This window comes from Spinacia oleracea, chromosome 1 (genome assembly GCF_020520425.1).
Source record: "Spinacia oleracea cultivar Varoflay chromosome 1, BTI_SOV_V1, whole genome shotgun sequence".
NCBI lineage: Eukaryota > Viridiplantae > Streptophyta > Magnoliopsida > Caryophyllales > Amaranthaceae > Spinacia > Spinacia oleracea.
Window position 1 is genome coordinate 124,230,000 of NC_079487.1, and position 18,260 is coordinate 124,248,259.

Consider the following 18,260-nt stretch of genomic DNA (forward strand, 5'->3'; position numbering starts at 1 on the left):
TACAAAATTCAGCAATTTCTATCGTCTCTTCAATTTAATACACAACCGAGATTTTCCAAAATTCACTCAAAATAGCTGCAACTTTGAAGCAAATTCAGAATAAAACGAGATATTAATCTTGATATATGCTCAAAGATGTAAATCTTGATATACGCTCAAACGAGATCTGATTCGCCGCCACAAAAATTGATTTGATTTAATTTTTTAATTGAGAAATCGATTTTCATTTCCGAATTGAGAAATCGATTGAAATCAATTTTGATTTCGAAAAATCTTACCGAACTGACGATCGATTTGATTTTATAATCGATTGAAATCGATTTAGAACACCAGCAATTGAATCAACCGAGCAGCGGCTGGGATTGAATGGCTGCGAGCAGCCACGGCGGCGAGAAGCGAGCAGCCACCAGCAATCACGTGTTCTTATTCGCGGCCACCAGAATTTGCGATTGAGATTTGAGACTCAATCGATTGATGAATTGGAGGAGCAAGGTGTTCGCGGCGTCGCTGGATTTCTGCGAAGGAATCACCACCGCGAGCAGCGTCCGGTGAGAAGTGACCGGCGACCGCCGAGCGTTGGTGGTGGCTACGACCGCAGAGAGAATTGGAGAGAGAGAGGGGGAGGAATAGAAGAGAGAGAAAGAGACTCTGAAAATGAAAGAAATGGCGTGAAAAAAAATGGGGGGTATTTGTTAATAATAATTACGAAATTGCCATTATCAGAAAGTGTTCTTACGGTAAGGAAGTGTTCTCACCGTAAGAAGTGTTCTTACGGGAGCCTTTCTCTCTCTCTCTCTCTATATATATATATATATTTATGTTGGATGAATAAATTATTTTAGATTAATAAATAAAGTTGTGTACTTCTTATTACATAAAATATTATGGGAAGTTTCAAGGTATTATGCTCAACCAAAAAGTAAGTTTATAGCTTAAAATTATTGTAGCTTGAAATTTGACGTGGCAACTCAAGCTACACTAACTTGTAACTAACCTTTCTAATTGCTCTAAGTGGTTGTTTAGCTTTGTTTTTAATTTGGTTAATAAATAAAAGTATCATTGAAATTATAGTATAACGAAATAAATTAATTTAAAATAGCTAGGATTCAAATATGAAAAATACGAAGTATTACCTCCGTTCCTAATGATTTCTACACTTACTATTTACACGTAATTAAGGAATTTTTGGTGAACATGTGATGATGGAGTAACAAATGGGAAAATGGGTGGCTATAAATTGTATTACAATGTGAGTTGATGAAAATGGGTGGCTATAAATTGTATATCCATATTTCCGATCCGTTATCTGGTTTAAATATCCGAATTTCCGGATAACATATCCGATAAAACAGGATCGGATATCATATCCGAATTTTTGAGCAAAAAATCGGATCGGATTCGGATCACAATTTTTAAAATTCGGATATCCAGATCCGATCCGAATTTTGCAACTTCATATTAAAAAAAAATCAAGATTTAAATAACAAAATAGAAAAGAAATCCTATACAAGATAAACTCTTGTAGACTAAGATATATTATTAGATTTACAACATAACGGTTGTAACGTGAGTTGCAACCCTAGAAGAGTACAAAGACTACTTATTAACACTTTGGAGCATATTTTATTTTTGTCAAACAATTATTTCTTTCAGCATTGTAGTATTGCTGTATTGGATTTTTGATACTAATAGTTGTTTTTTTTTTGTTTTTTTTTTTTTGGTGCAAATGAGCCACAAGGGCGGGGATGAGAATCGATCCCAGGATCACCTGGAACCGGGATGGAAGCTCTAACCAACTGAGCTATCCATCACTCTCGATACTAATAGTTAATAACTAAGAATATATGATTATTAGAAGAAAAATAAAAGATCTTATTAACAAGGTACTAAGAATTATTTTGCAATAAATCGAATCCGGTTATCCGAATTGCCGACCCGGTTATCCCAGGTCAAATTCGGATCATGATTTTTGTGATCCTGAAAATCGAGTATTCAATCCGGTTTATAAAACAAAAAATGGTTTTTTTTTCAGAAAATGAGGTAGAATGGGATAAGGATTAAATTTATGTGAACGTAAAAGACTTTATTATTCTCCCACCTTTACTAAACTAAGAAAAATTCCACACACGCCAACAGCCTCCACTCAAGAAAAGCAAAGAACATCAAATATTGACTTTGATTATTATTATTTAATATTATTATTATTAAAGCATTATTACAATTCACAAAATAATAACCACCTACTCGTATTATTCTGAAATGGATGAAATATAATGAACGGATTGCTTCGTATTTGATCTAACGGGTAAGAATCCGTCGTACGTACTTACGTAGAGTAACAAGAAATTTCCAAAAAGGAATTCAAAAGAATAACAACAACTAACTATCAATTCCAAGTCAATCAAAATGAACAGCAGCCGAAATGATATAATTAGACAACATGTTTCGACGTTGGAAGCTGACCCTTTAAATTAAAATTAAATTAAATTAATTATTAAAAAAGCCAAAAAAATCGGTTGAAAACGTGATTAAAACACAACCAGTCATCATTATTATCATGTGTTAATGAATGAATGAGAGTTGTTCTCGATTAATCAAATTCTGATACGGAAAGGAATTACATAAAGATTACTCTGTTTTATTAAATTATTCTGAATAATTAGGAAGCTGTCAAAACCCACCAGCTTGTCTTCTTCTAATGGCCAGCTGGTTACAATTTGTAGCTAAAACTTCCATGCTGCCCGTTGTTATTATTTTTGTTTTTTCGGCTGAATTATGTTAAGAGTTTGCCATGGTTCGGCTCTAGATGGGTCGGGTCATCCTAAGCACCGTAAATTATTAAGTGCATCTCGGGTGCACTGAAAATTATTATATGCACTGTGTAATTAAGGGTATATTTTATGTTCATGAAGGTATCTCTCTCATTTTCTCCTTATATGTACATCTGGTGTACATAATATGTTTTATCCTAGCACGAGTCCGGTCTAAACACGACTTGACACAAATAGGTTTCTAGTCGTCTTTCACTATTCTTGTTGTTGTTCGGTTAGACATATTAAGAATTGAGTATGTTTTAGGTTAAGCACGGTAGTACGACATGACTTTTTCTTAGGGCTTAAAATATAGGCATACATGAACTATCTTGGTCCTATTCCTGGTTTATAAAATTATACTCGTATTAATTATTATTTAAGATTAATTTAAATAGCTCCTGAGAACATATTTGTCTGTAACCATTTAACTACGATAAAATTAGTGTATCGCTATTCGACGTTCTCATTCGTTAAAAAAGCCCGCGTATTTTACATGAAAGGACATTTGTTCCCTTATATAATCTACCCCACCCCGTGACCATCCCCACCACCGTATCCACCACCCGTATCCTGGGCGGCAGTCGCACATTAGAAGAAAAAAATTCGTGCCTGTGTTCAATTAAAAAAAAATCATTTCTTTAAAACTGTGTTTACATTTTAAATAATTTTGAGATGCTTTAAAAATTATGAAATTTTAGAATTAGTTTTAAAAAAGCATTTAAAAAATCAATTCAATCTTTTTTTTATAAAAATTATAGAATTAGTTTTAAAAAAGCATTTAAAAATTCAATTCAATTTTTTTTTGAATACAAATTGTCGCCCGGAATTGGTGATCGGGCCATGGTCGTACCGCCTTGGAATAGCGGCGTCGGCCATGGCTCACCCGCCTAAGATCTGCGGCTCAACCATGGTCGCCGCCGCTATTCAAAGGCGTTACGACCATGGCCTGGTCGCCAGTTCCGAGCGACAATTTGTATTTCAAAAAAAAACGCAGAATCAGGGGTAGCTGCGAGGGAGAAGGAGTTTGGGTGCAGAGGCGGGGGGCAGCGGTAGGGATGCGGAGGTGGTACAGTTTGTGCAATGGTGCGGCGGTGGTTGTTGTGTGCAGTGGTTGCGGTGTGTGCAGACATGCAGTGGTGCAGCGGTGGTGCCGTGGTGTTTTGGTGGTTGACGGCAGGCGGTTTGGTTTGATGGTTTTCTAATCTGAACGTGTACGAAAGTTGAGGTGAGAGGGGAAGAGGAGGGATGGAGGTTAATTTTTACAAGGGTAGTGATGTACTTTCACCATTAAAATGAGGGTGCTTTTAGCGGAATAGGACGTCGGATAAAATCATACTCGTGATATTAGGGCTTGAAATACATAGTAGTTGAATTAAGCTAGTGTTCTAACCGCCTCTCCCTCCCTTCTTACGAAATACTGCCTCTGTTCCACAATACATTCATCATTTCTTTTTGTACGTATTCCAACATGCTTCTATGGACATTAGTATCTCTAAATATATATAAGTAAAAATTATAAAAAGTTGAATTTTGGAATCCTCATATAGTCGAATTTGTCAAATGACCAACTCTCACAAAAGCTTAAGCTTGAAGCCCCAAATTTAGTTTAAACTTTATCACGCCCCCTCGCATGAAAGTCATTTGGGCTTGAAGTGTGGATGCAGCATAGGCCTCCTCATGCCTAGCGCGAAATATTCCACTTTGAATGGAGGGATGGATGAGATATGAACCCGTGAACTCTGCGTCACGTTGGCTCTGATACCATGTCAAAGAACCAACTCAAACAAAAGCTTAAGCTGATGGTTGAATCACCAAGCCCCAAGATAAATTGAGTATTTTGGGTTTAATATAATTTTGGAGGAATATCGTGGTGACTTTGGTATGTTGGTAAAGAATTATACGAGATCAGAAGAAATTATCAAATTTTCAAATTGACTAAGAGTCTTAGATGAATCAAATGGAAACCGCGACCCAAATCACCAGTCTGTGTTACGATCATCGTCCTCTACCTACAGCTCTACCCCAAGGGGAAATAAATTATTCAGTGTTTCATACGGATGTTCTTTTCTGGTAAAAGCCGAAAGTCTTAAACCAGAATAATATTGCGTACTGCGTACTTGGTATTTTAGACAAAAAAGTCCATCAGATAAGGAACCACAGTAGAAAACAGGTAGATATTGGTACCATTTCACTATATGCTGCTTACTACTTTCGCATCAATTTAAGACATACTGTAATTGATATAACCTCTAACCAAATTAGCTACCCCATTTTTGGGTAAACACCACACATCCCTCAGGCAATTTTCTATGTTCAACCTGTTAATTACACTATTGCAGTGTGACCCACGAATATAAAATTATAAACAATTCAATTCTTCAGAATTGAAATCGTGCTCCTTCCTCTGTACTTACAACAGAAGATCAAGCTAATTGCTAATTGCTAATTGCTAATTGCTAATTGCTTGATTAAATAGTAACCTCACTAAGTTGATTTATGAGCAGTTTTTAGCACCACCTATCTTTCAGAACATATCAAAAATTCAAAAGGCAGATTCCAAACGCAAAGTGTTCCAGCTATATTCTTCAAAAGTAGGAAGAAAAAAAAAAAAAAAAGGACAGCAACACGTAACAGAATCATATTCCAGCATTGATCAACTGTCAATCTGTCATATCAATTCTTTGTAGCAGCCTCATCTATCAATTACATGAGAAATTTAGCAATGGATCATTCCTAAATACAAGCAACGCCATCACTAATCCAAAAACAGACAATGTTCAATGTTTGAGAATCGAGTCAGAAACTGAAAGCGAAAGAAAAAATTTATATAGCGCGCAAATTGCACAAAAGAAGGTGAAAAGATATATAAAAAACAATGTGGAGCTTATTTTCTCCTTTGTGACAATGCCATGAAAAATCAAAGATGGAGAAATTGATGTAAAAAAAAAAAAAAAAACTATGTGAACCTTAGGAAAGCTAAAAAGAAAAATCGAGTATTGGTGAAAGATCTACTGAATGTATGGGTACCTGAAATTATTAAAATTCCTGTTTCTGTGCTACAATGACAAACACCTGTTGAAGTTTTCATCTCCAAGTTAAGCCCAGAATTCAATGAGAAGAAGAATAGAAAATATTCATCATGTGAAAGTAAAAGGGAGGAAAGAGCCCCAAAACCTCCTAAAAACATTCAATTTGAATCTTGAGTAGTAGTAAAATCAGAAACTAATTACTCCTCCCTGTATTCTCCCCCGCCACCAAAATGGAAATGAAGGGGGGAAAAAGCATCAAGATAGTTACCCCATTAGCAACCCTTTCAACATCTATGGTTTTTTCTGGCAAATGCACCACTTTGGGGGGGATGAACAAACTCAAAGGCACCAAACCCAACCCTATATTTGAAATTTGATCATCAGCATTCAGCAACCCATGACTGCGCAATTATAAACAAAGCTACCAGATTGCTTAGTACCAAGCAACTCCCAATGAGGAGGGCCTTCGCTAGGTACCCAAGAGTTAACCTCGATGATACCTTCACCGTGAGCCCTCGGTCCACCAATAACAATAAGCCGATCACCACATGCCTTAAAAGCTAGCCCCCAACCATTCATTGAGCCAGCCCTTTCAGGCAATCTTCCTACCGTTGTCCATTCCTTTGTCTCTTTATTGTACCTTTTAACCTCCATGTCAGCATAGTCAGCAGCATACAGCTCGTTATTTACAACAGCCACGAGCGGAGGAGCTTCGGCTGCAGCGGGCATATCATTCTCAGGTGCATCCCCGTGGTTTCCAGGAGACATGTTAGGAATCTCTGTCCATGTTCTTGTGGTAAGATCAAACTCCTCACCACAAGTTAACACTTTCGCATCAGGTCCCCCAATCCCACCGATTACATAGAATTTCCCATCCATGAAAACACCTGAACACATCTTCCTAGGTTTAATCATACTAGGAAGTGTCTCAAATGTTTCAGTCTCCGAATTATAAAGCTCAGCACAACTACGGATGTTTCCCTGCGAATCACAACCACCAGCTATGATGGCAATGGCACCAAGACTTGCAGACCCAAACAAACACCTAGGAGAGCTCATATTCATCCCAGACGACCAAGAATTTGTTAGTATACTATATTTATAAATAACATGGGACATCAGATCCTTCCCAAAAACAAGAAGCTCAGTCCCAACAGCTAAGGACTCTTTATCAGAACACATAAAGCATTCGTTAGAATTCATTCTAGGTAATTGCATCCAACGACGACTAGCTGGATCAAAAGCTACCCATTCAAGGAGCCGACAAGAAAAGTATACCCAATGCTCAATCACATCATATTGCCGCCTTAATCTATAAATCTCACCACCCTTAACCAGAGACCGGAAACTCCGGTTCAAAGAGCCAATTGAACCATACTCGGCCCTTGAGCATCGAAGAAGACAATTAATTGTCATATCACGCCCTATAGAATGAATTAGGCAATCCATATTAGATTGATCACCATTCTGACGTTGGTTATCAGAGTGATTAATCACCACTGAGGAACGTGACAAGGAAAGCTTATCAAATTGAGCTCTTGACTTCTCCTCAGTGTCAAATAACTTAGTTGTTTTCCTTAATCCTCCTTCCCCATCATGATCAGTCTCTAATCGACGTTTGCCATTGGAGATTTCGACCTCCACCCGATAACTCATGCAAGTCCACTTATTATCTTGCTCACAGGAGCTTAGTAATGCCCTCGAAACCAAGCACGATCTCCCCTCCAACATTTCTAAGCTAATTCAACCCTCCAATGAGGGCAGGAAATCTATTTTATCTATTACAATCCCCAATCAATTACTCAATTCAATTTCCAATCAAATCTAAACTTCTTCGATCAAATCAATGATATAATCTGAAACCCCCCAATTAAACGCACCTATTCAATCAATATAAGTTCATATCAAAATCACAGAAATAAATCTATAAAGGATATAAATCATACCAAATGAGGAATATATTGCCCCCACTAAAAATCTAAAAGATGAATTTAGAGAGCGTACCGATCCGAATCCAATCAGCGACGATCCAGAAAGGGCGGAACAATACAACCAAATGTGCCCTGATTAATTTGCAAGCGTTTCAAATTCTCAAAACTTCGTCATTTCTCCTGTACCCAAAATCAAAAATTACATCTTTCAGATTCTTTCTTTCTTCCTTTTCCCAACTTTTTTAGGGATTCAGCAATAACAACAACAAAAACAGAAACCCACAAAATCCAATGAAAATAACCCAATTAAAAATGAAAAATACCAAATTAGAATAAAAAACCCCAATTAGAAATTAAAAAAAGAACAAACAGATCTCTCAAATTCAGATCAGTAGAAAAACCCAATTAGAAAAACCCATTTGAGGAACGACTATTGGGTTAGATCTGCACAATTTGAGAGGAAATAATCTATAAAAAATATTCAAAAAAAGGGATTATTTAGAAAGGAAGAGAGAAAAAGACGGGACTTACGAATTGGATAAAGAGAGAGAGAGGGAGAGAGAGAAACAGAGGTTATTTGATTGGGCAAAATGAACGAGGAACCCCAAAACAATTTGGAGTAAATTAATCCCAAAAAAATAAAATTAGAAAAAAAAAAACCACTTCTCCCCTCTTATAATTTGATTGGGTTGAATCAAAAACACAAAAAAGTATTAAAAAAAAATTGACTTTCTCTCTCCAAAATCTAGTTTGGTTTTGTATTTTATGGGGGGCTAAAGTATCAGTTTTGTATCAGTTTAAAAGAGTACTTCTGCAACTGCTGTAAATGAAGAGAAATTTCAGTGAATCAAAGAAACAGAGGAGAAAGAAAGAAAGAAAGAAAGAATTGGGAGGGTGGGGGAAGAAAGAAAGAGAGAGAGACAGATAGAGAGGGGGGGAAAGGAGAGAGAAAGTGAGTGAAATTGAGAAGTTGGTTAATTAAGTCGTCCTTTGGATTCTCAATTCTCTGCAATGAAAATCATCAAATTCTCAATTTCTCTCTCTCTTCTCTTTCTTTGGCTATTCTACCTTCGGCTTTGAGTTTCTTTTGGGGCTCTGTTTGGAAGCACATATCTTTGTAGCACTAGAGGTCCCCCCCCTTCTCTTGTTCAACTTCTTTTAACCTTTGGAAGAAAAATCTCAAATTTGGGGGGTTTTTTTTGCTTAATGTGTGTGTTCTTAATTTGGTAAGTTAGTATTAGTATTAATTAGCAAGTATCTTAGGTCATGTTCACCTTCATTGGAAATTATCTAACTTTTGTGGAAAAGTAAAAGGAAGATGCGCAGACACAGATGCTTGATTGCCGCTGATTAATTATACACGTATGTAACTACTGCGTTATTATTAGCGGCAGTTTTTTGAAAGTTGTAATTGAGGCGTTAAAATTTTGTGGAGCTTAAAACAGGTGTTGTGGTTCTCTGAGCTAATCAAAGCAGTATCAGATTTCCTAATTGTGGGGGTGTGGACGAGGAACGATCATTTTCCCTCGCAAATTAACTGAACTCAACTAACTTTCATAAAATGAATCGAGACACAATTGCTCAGTAAGTGGGTTTATGCTTACTATGTCATTTGCAGAAGTTTTACAAAGTTTTGAAAGATAAACGGTTGAATTTTTCGTGATTTATATAAAAATTGATTACTTTACTTTATTCGATATTGTTTTTGTTTCATTTTTTTAATATAAAACTAAGAACCAAAATATCAAAACCACAAAAAGTAGTTTCTAGTTTTTTGTTGTCACTTTTCCACAATCAATGTTATTACTATATGTATGACTATTATGTGGTTCATGATTCAATCTACATCACATGACTTTTCAAATCAAAAAAACTAAAAACTCGCGGTGATACTTTTAACCTTACTCATTTCTTTTTTCTCGTATTATATGAAATGCACTAAATTTTATAATCAAAACATTGGGGTTCTTCACCTTGACGTCAAATATTTGTGAATCCCTGCATACTTTATTATCAATTACCTAAAAGAATCATAAAAATATATTTTGTGGTAAAGATATAAAATCATAAAGTTTTTTTTAACAAATTAATTAATTATTCGTCTCATATCGATCGTTGTATTATAGACTTTCAACGAGGGGTTCTTCATATCCGGTGTAATTGTGATGAAGGTGATTTTCACCTAATTCATCTAATCGTACCTTAACGATTGAATTTTTTTTGATCCCGTGTTAATATTTACCAAAGAAACACCTTGTACTACACTAAACTCCCATAGCTCAACTAAAAAAAACACTACTTTAGCGACACTCACTCTACTCAACATGTGAAGTTTAATTGAAATGAACAATATACAAGACTACTCCATGTAAAAAAGAAAGGGTTTGGAGAACGTTGGCTATTTTCGACCTAGAGTCGTTGGATGCTTGGATATTTAGATCAATTTGCACTGCCATCCCGACAAATAACTTGCCACATCGAGCATCTACTAACTTAGGCCACGTTCGGTGTCGTTTTTTAATTTCAGATTTTTGTTTTCTTAGAAAACGGAAACCAAATGTATGAAAAACCACTAAAAGTAGTTTTCAATTTTGTGTTGTCAGACTTCAAAATCAACATGATTTTTTTTATAAGCATGACTGTTTATTTTGTTATTTTTTTGTTCATGATTTAATACTTACAAAAACATGTGAGATCTCGTTAGATTCATCTTGATAATATTTTTAAAATACCAACTTTTTATAGTTTTAGCTAATGCTAAAATTTTGCATTGATAAGCGTGAAATGTCAAATGGAATACTTCATACGTAGTACTCCCTACGTTCCTTAATGTTCTACCCATTTGGAATCTTGAGACTATTCACAATGGAAGAGAATCTCTTGAATTACTACCGATATATAAGAAAAAAATATAGTTATGTGGGGTCTTGTTTGATTCGTCTCAATGAGTACTTTGACAATATGAAAAATTTATAATTTGTAATAACACGTAATTAGAGATATTAATGATGTAAAATGCGCATTGGTAAATGTGCCAAATTGAAATGGGTAGAACATTTAGGAACAGTGGGAGTATAACATAAAAAAAATATCAAAAAACAAAAAAATAATAGTAATTTTTTATAAAACAAAAACACGATCTAATTTAGGAATTTAGATTTGATATTCTATTTGAGCCGATGTCAAAAAAAAAACAAAAAAAAAAAAAAAACAAATAGAATTTTGAATTTTGTCAACTTTGAGCTATAATTCCCAAAATGAATAGACATTTTTTGTGATTGGTGAAGTCATGAAGAGAATTGATTCTTGATATTTTTGTTGAAACTACTCCACTTCAAACTTATTCGCACATGAAAATTAGATTTTTTTTTAAAAAAAAAAAAATTGGCATTAAATTTGAGGGTAATGCAACTTGGAAATCATATTTTATAAGACAAATTCGAATTCAAACCACTCCAATTAAGTTTTATACCAGTTATTGCCAGGTCAATTGTTATAATACTACGTAATTACTTAAACATTGTACGATTATATGTATAGGATATTTTATATCTCATAAGTTTTAGGTTAGTGTCAGGTCGGTGGTCAATAACAAATAATGCTATAAATAAGACATTTTATATCTGGTTCCCATACATCATAGATAAGGTCAACGGCAAGTCATGGTCGACTTGTAACTTGTTTTAATTTCATATCTGGTTGGTATCAATTTGAATTCAGCTCATACAAATTGAGTCATATTATCAATTATCAGACTGGTTAAAGGTCACTGACTCACTGCTGATTCAGGTTGGTTGGAAATGCAGAGTAATTCTTTTGTTTTGTTTGGTGCATTAATAAGAACAAAAGTAGAAATGTCTCTTAAATTAAAATTCGATTTCTAAAATTGATATACACCCAAACTTCATCAAATATTAGGTGCATAAAGTATGAGTATTGAGTAGTCAACACATAATTTAATGAAATCAATTTCAATTAAGTAGTCAAACGACTTAATCTTGAATTAATAGCTTGGATGACTCATATAACAACACATTAATTGAAGATTTGTACTCCACCAAATAATTGCAAGTATCAAGGTTTTAATTACTTGCATGCATAACAAATTAACCTAAATGTTTCCTTAATTAATATTGTGTATTCGTTACATAAATTCTCAAAAGAAGTTGTTCAACTTTAGATCGGGTCCACTACAAGAAAGTCATAATCGACAAACATTGTGCATGAATTGTCAATAAATTACTTTTGGGTATATCATAATTAAGTGCATTACCTCTCTACTCTGTAGCCCTTTAACCTTTTTTGTATTACAATTAATACACATTTAAGTATAAAATAAAATAAAATGTATAATAAGCGGAGGTTGGCTACATCGCTGTTCACCAGCGACAAAAAAAAATTCATACCCACCCTTAAAAAAAAAAAAAAAAAAGGTTGAAAAGATGGCCCACACTTAAATAGTGTTGCTAACTTGTTATATACTGTCATCGGTAATATAAGTATTGTCATTGTTATATATATACTGTCATTGTTGTATTAAAATACTGTCACAGTCATCCAAAAAAAGGAAATTATGTATACAAGTGTAATGAAATAGAAAAAGTAAAGGGATCACTTAAATGAATGGATAAAAGTGTTACATATTAAATGAATAGATAAAAATATGTATACAAGTGTTATATAAGTATTATCATCGTTTACATAAATACTGTCATTGTTGTATTTAAATACTGTCATTGTTGTATCAATTACTGTCATATTAACGATATTTAGTAATTTGTTTGACTTTTCAACTCATGTAGCGAAAATACCATTTTACCTTGGGTATGGACTCTTTTTGTCGCTGTCCACCAGCGATGTAGCATGTCTCATAATAAGCGTTAATGGAACAAAAATATATTCCTTACTCGGGGAGTGTTTGGTTAGTGTAAAACAGTTTTATGGAAAATGATGTTTCCTTCAACACCAATTCTTAAATGGACTTGGTCCACACTAAATTTATTTTGAACCATGCCTTAAAATAAAGTCAACAACTTGTTTCTAATTTGTTTAGGCATTTTATTAGGATGATTATGAACAAAAATATCAAATTAGTGTCGTTGATACATCTTGTGCTTGAATAATGTGATTTTAAGTTATAATTTACTTTTAAAAACATAGGATTACTATGCTTCAAAAAATGGTTACTATGTCGAAGAATTTTGGTGTTTAATTTATTATAGTTACTATATGAACAATAAAGGTCACTACGAGTGTGAAAAAGGTGCTAGAGGAAACTATTGATTTTGGGTCCACACTAATATTATTGTGGACCAGGTCCACGCAAGAATAATCCCTTTATCAATCAATTTTTCGTTGTTTATTATGACAAGGGGTGTAAAATCAGTTTTCCAATAACTTTGAAAAAGGTGAAAATATTTGGCATTAAGGAAAGGCAAATTTACCAAAACGGACATTTATGGCCCAAATTTCCCGAGAAATGACCTTATATATTTTTTTTGTAAAAACACACTTTATTTTTTTTTGTGAAAGACAACCAAAGGAAAGTTTTCTGCATTGACTGAGTTTTTCCGCCATTGACTTACACGTGAGCAGCATGTGTGGCTTCATTTTACACTTGTGAAAACGAGCATGTTTAGTGAAAACGAAACAACTTCCCTTAAACACGACACAATATATCAAAATTGAGCATTACCAAATAAACATCACTTTAACAATGTGTTATGTAGAAAATGTAGCAAAATGAAGCCACACGTGCTTCTCAAATGCAACTCAATTCTCGAAAAAGCTCAGTCAATGCCGAAAACTTCCCTTAGAAGTAATAAGGTCGTTTCTCGCAAACTTTTGGTTATAAAGTCCTTTTTGGAAAATTTACCTTAAAGAAACTCACTTTTCCACATTCCCTCCTTACCAACCCCTCTCCATTCATATAAACCCTCACTATTAAGGCATGTTGATGATGGTTATGGATTATACATACACTATGAGAAAAGTTAGTAATTTTGCAAATTGCAAAAATATATACTACCTTTGTTTCAAAATGATTTGTGCTCTTTTTTTTTTTACTCCATTCATTACATTGTATTTATTCTATTTTTGGACAAGAAAATTTACTACCTTACCCCCTATTACCTACAACATTTACAACTAGTCTTCTATGCACGCGATGCGTGCGAATATAAGAAACAAATTTGTGTTATTACATTTAAACCTGAAATAACATGTAAAAATATAATATAAATACGATGCGTGCGAATATAAGAAACATAAATTAGATAGAGCCGAACGTATATAAAAAGATTGATTAAAATGGTATTAATTCATTTAAAGGGTTATATTGATTAAAATGTTTATTTGAGTTTTTCTTATTGTTTAGGTTGTCATTATATTTTCTATTCTATAAGTGTGGAGGGTATTTTAGTAATTCAAGGGGGACACCAAAAGTGGATTTACTAAAATAACCTCAACTCTTCACTTATATAATAGATATTTTTTATTCACTTTCTCCTTACTTTATTCATTTTTTTCTTACATTTACCCACTTTTTTACACATCTCTCTTACTCTATTCATATTTTATTATATTCACCCACCTTTTTACACACTCTCATTTTTGTCATAATATTTGTACAAATGGTATTGTAAAGATTATTTTGAAACGAATGTACTCCCTTTGTATTTTATTAAGAGTCACATGCTGACGGACACGCGTATTTAGGAATGAGAGTTGAATCTAATAAAAATAGTAAAGTAAGTGAGATGAGGAGTAATAAACAAATAGAAAATAGATGATGGGAAAAGTATTTTAGTCAAAATGGAGATGAAGTTTATTGAAGTGGGGGTAGAATACTAAAAATGAAAGTGTTACTTCTAATAAAATATGGCCGAAAATGATAAGTGTGACTCCTAGAAAATATGGATTGAGTAGTATGGTGTATCAAAAAGTTTGTTTGTTTAAGAGATGAGTGTTTTGTTTATTCAAAGGCCAATTACGTCAGAGAGATTATGGGAAAGGAAAGGGAGATATGTAATTTACAAACTTTTATATAAGACGGTTTTATAAAGTTTGGTATCATAAAAGTTAAGCAATAAAACCAATTAATTAAGCAATAAAATCAATTAGTTAAGTACTGGAACAAAAGTTATCATACATAATTAGGATTTTCTCAAAAATACGCTTTTACTTTAAAATAAAAATCAAGAAGTAAAGATTCAAAAGCGACGAGTCTTAATGATGGACCAAGGGAATACAAAGTTCTTGTTTTAGAATATTAGTTTAGAATTTTAGATTAGAGGTGTTAGCAAGACAAGTATGCCCGTGAATTACTCGATGTTCAATTCGATTAGGGTCTTAGAGAGCCAAGCTTGAGTTATCATTAGCTCGGATCAAAATCTAGTGAATAAGCTCGATTTTTTTTTTATTAAATACAAATACTTAATTATTATTTTTACATTATTTTATTTTTAATAGATTTTTTTTACATACTTCTTTAAACATGAATTTTTTGATAAACGTTCTTAATATAAGGTTGAGACTCAACCGAGCCTATCGAACCTCGAGCAGAGCTCGAATTTCGAAGCTTGTCAGCTTCGAGGCAGAGCCCGAGCTCACAAGGTTCGAGTACTAGCTGGTCTTGACTCGTCTCATTAATAGTTTAATACCTTTAATTTAGAGAGATTCAATTCGCATGATAACTATAACGGACATCAAAACTCATTTTCCTTAACTCTTTAACCTATGATAATTAATATACCATTATACATCCTTCGTTTATCTCTTATTGTACAATATTGTACTCCAAGTTCATCATTTAGAAGTTACTCCGTATACACTTATTTCTATACGGAGAAAGTACATGATCGGATAAGTCGATAGCCCTAGCTTGGGAGACCTCATAAAAGGATGAGGTTAGAGAATACGTAGTCCGTACAGTATAGTAAGTTGGTTGTGGGGATTAGAAATGTGAGGGGCGGCATTAATGCAGCAGTCTAATGTACTTTCCATCCTATGACCGTGTAGATAATCATCACTTCCATCAGCCGACCTTTTTAAAGTTTATCCATTCACATCTTGCCACGTACCCCCTCTTTCTTGCTCTTTTCTAAAATTTTCCACAAATTTCAAGTTAATAAAGCACTATCTTCTAATCTTATCTTAATCAGCTTTGCAATTTTGCAATTGGACAATACTTCTAGAACAACGGCCAATCACTGAACTTGGGTGTATAACCAAGTTCAACTCTGACATAGTGGTTACTTCTTTCCATGGTTATTAAAATTGCGAATTAAATTATAGAATCTTACGATTTTATGATTCAAATATGTCTTACTATTCGATTTACGATTATTGTACATGATTCTACACTTTTTTCTTTGATTAGCGAAAATCTCGTAAATTTGAATCATATAGAGAAAGTATTTAATAGAAATATATTGTTAATTAATACTTATATAACTATATTAAACAACTATATATTTCAATTATTAAGTTTTTTCCTATAATATGAGCACTTATAAATGAAATTTGAGAATAAAATGTGATTATATTTGTTTGTAGAATCTTACGATTTTTACGATTCGATTCTAAGAGTCCCTTCCGAATCAAAGTAGAATCACGATTTTGATAACCTTGCTTCCTTCCTCTGTTACTTACGGAGTAAGTCTTAATTAATTGGTGAAGGTTCAACTTTTAATTAATTTTTGAGAATGAATCAAGATCTTCGGTCATCTTGTTACCATTTTAGAGCAGACGGAGCAAGAATATTAGTACTGTCGTCAGTGTCGACACCTTACTACCTTAGTATTTCATCAAAAATCAAAAACGGATTTATACATACTTTGTACTCCGTACGTATAACGTAATCTCATACGTATTAGTAGTTGTTAAGTAGTGATTTGTTTATAAAATTGTGATAATGAGAGAAAGTTGTTGGGGGGGGGGGGGGGGGGGGGGAGGGTTCCTTTTAAGACAGTCGAGACTCGAGAGCTAGTACTATTATAGATTTGTAGCATATGATGAAGAACATTAAAAGTCTAACTCTATATTAAGATATGGTCTATGATGGATTGATGGTTGATGATGAATACAACCAACCACAATTAGCTTAGAGCATCCAATAGCATATTTAATGCGTAGTTGGTAGAAGTTTAATCTTATAATTTTAAGGTTATACGATTAATTATGGGTTGATCCCTACTAGTTACAGTTTTTAGTGTGATATATTTAGTGGATCAGAGATCAATATCAATTGTCAATCGGGTTATAGTACCTACACTTTTTTTTATGTTTATGGCTTAAATATCAATTCCACTTATTTGGTTTGAATTTGTATTATCTTTTTTTATAAAAAAACTCTTTTGAATTCATTTTATCAGAACTTGTTTGATCTGAATAAAAGCTTAATATATTACTCCGTATTTTGCATGTGTGAGACTGTCAGAAATAACACACATGTATGTTGTTTGAAACTATTTGAACTTGCTCTAATGCATTTCAATTTTTTCCCCCATTTGATAACAATTGGTTTATTTCCTTATTAACTGTAGTAACATATAGATGCATAAAGCGGAATTTCAGGAAACAATTTCCTAACATCTATCACAGGATCTCATGCATAACAATAGTATAGATCAGATTAAGTCGAAAGAATAATCACCTTTGAAGCGTGTTCTCCCGTTCGTATGCAAGCTTCGAAGATCTTAGAGCCCCACTTGTTGCTCCTCTACTCAGTCCACAAGCACGAATTGAATCCCACGTATGCTAGTACGGAAGAGAACGATCACAATCTGTCTCTTGCTTTGTTTGGGATGTACGGCGTTTAGAGAATGACAGTTAGGGTTTTGTGTTTTCTTTTTGTGTCAGATATTCAATCAACGTAGTTACTGAATCCCTGACATTATAACTATTATAATGTTTAGGGCTTTTAAGTTAACACAAAGCCCAACCTTATTTCTCTTAGCAGGCCGGTTGCCATAGGACCTTTTGGGCCCATTCCAATTAGTGCTTATATGTGTGACCTTATAGGATTAATATATTTTAGTTGTAGGTCCAATCAATATTGTCCTACTAATCACATTTATTCTCTAGCAAGCAAATATGATTACTAAAATAATTAATTTATTATCTTCATAATTAATTCCTATTTATATTTAGTAATTGCCGGAAATGTCTAAGGACATAATTCCTTCAATCTCCCACTTGTCCGAAGACAAGAACGCAATGCTAAATTCCTTAAGTCTCTTAATGCCAAAATTTGATAACACACTGTTATTCTCAAATTCTAGTTTCTTGATCGCCGAGTTCGAACTGTTCAAATAAAGATTAACTTTTAATCCCATTCCGCATGACCATGCAATTTTCAATTCTCGCTCATCAACAGGCCCAGACACCATTCCTATCAAATAGGAGGACTTATTCACTCTTGTATGACCATAACTCCCACTCAATTCTTAGCCCACCTGATCACTGCCTTTATAACCTCCTTTTAC

General features: G+C 33.8%; 1 protein-coding gene across 3 annotated transcripts; it reads right to left on the reverse strand.

Annotated features, from left to right (window-relative positions):
• Window positions 1-5,617: 5,617 nt before the first annotated feature.
• Window positions 5,618-8,988, reverse strand: LOC110784455 (F-box/kelch-repeat protein SKIP11). Of its 3 annotated transcripts, none has more exons than XM_021988908.2 (3): window positions 8,842-8,988; window positions 7,847-7,953; window positions 5,618-7,722 (listed from the first exon to the last, which is right to left on the reverse strand). In XM_021988908.2, the coding sequence occupies exon 3, from the start codon at window positions 7,571-7,573 to the stop codon at window positions 6,230-6,232; it is 1,344 nt and encodes a 447-aa protein (XP_021844600.1). In that variant the 5' UTR covers window positions 7,574-7,722; window positions 7,847-7,953; window positions 8,842-8,988; the 3' UTR covers window positions 5,618-6,229. The 3 variants fall into 3 exon arrangements, with proteins under 3 accessions (XP_021844600.1, XP_056699574.1, XP_056699579.1); XM_056843596.1 differs by having other exon boundaries at window positions 8,305-8,980; XM_056843601.1 differs by having other exon boundaries at window positions 7,847-8,851.
• Window positions 8,989-18,260: the final 9,272 nt, after the last annotated feature.

Excerpts from the sequence above, each read along its gene's own strand:
- LOC110784455 (XM_021988908.2), bottom strand. The coding sequence starts at position 7,573 with ATGTTGGAGGGGAGATCGTGCTTGGTTTCGAGGGCATTACTAAGCTCC.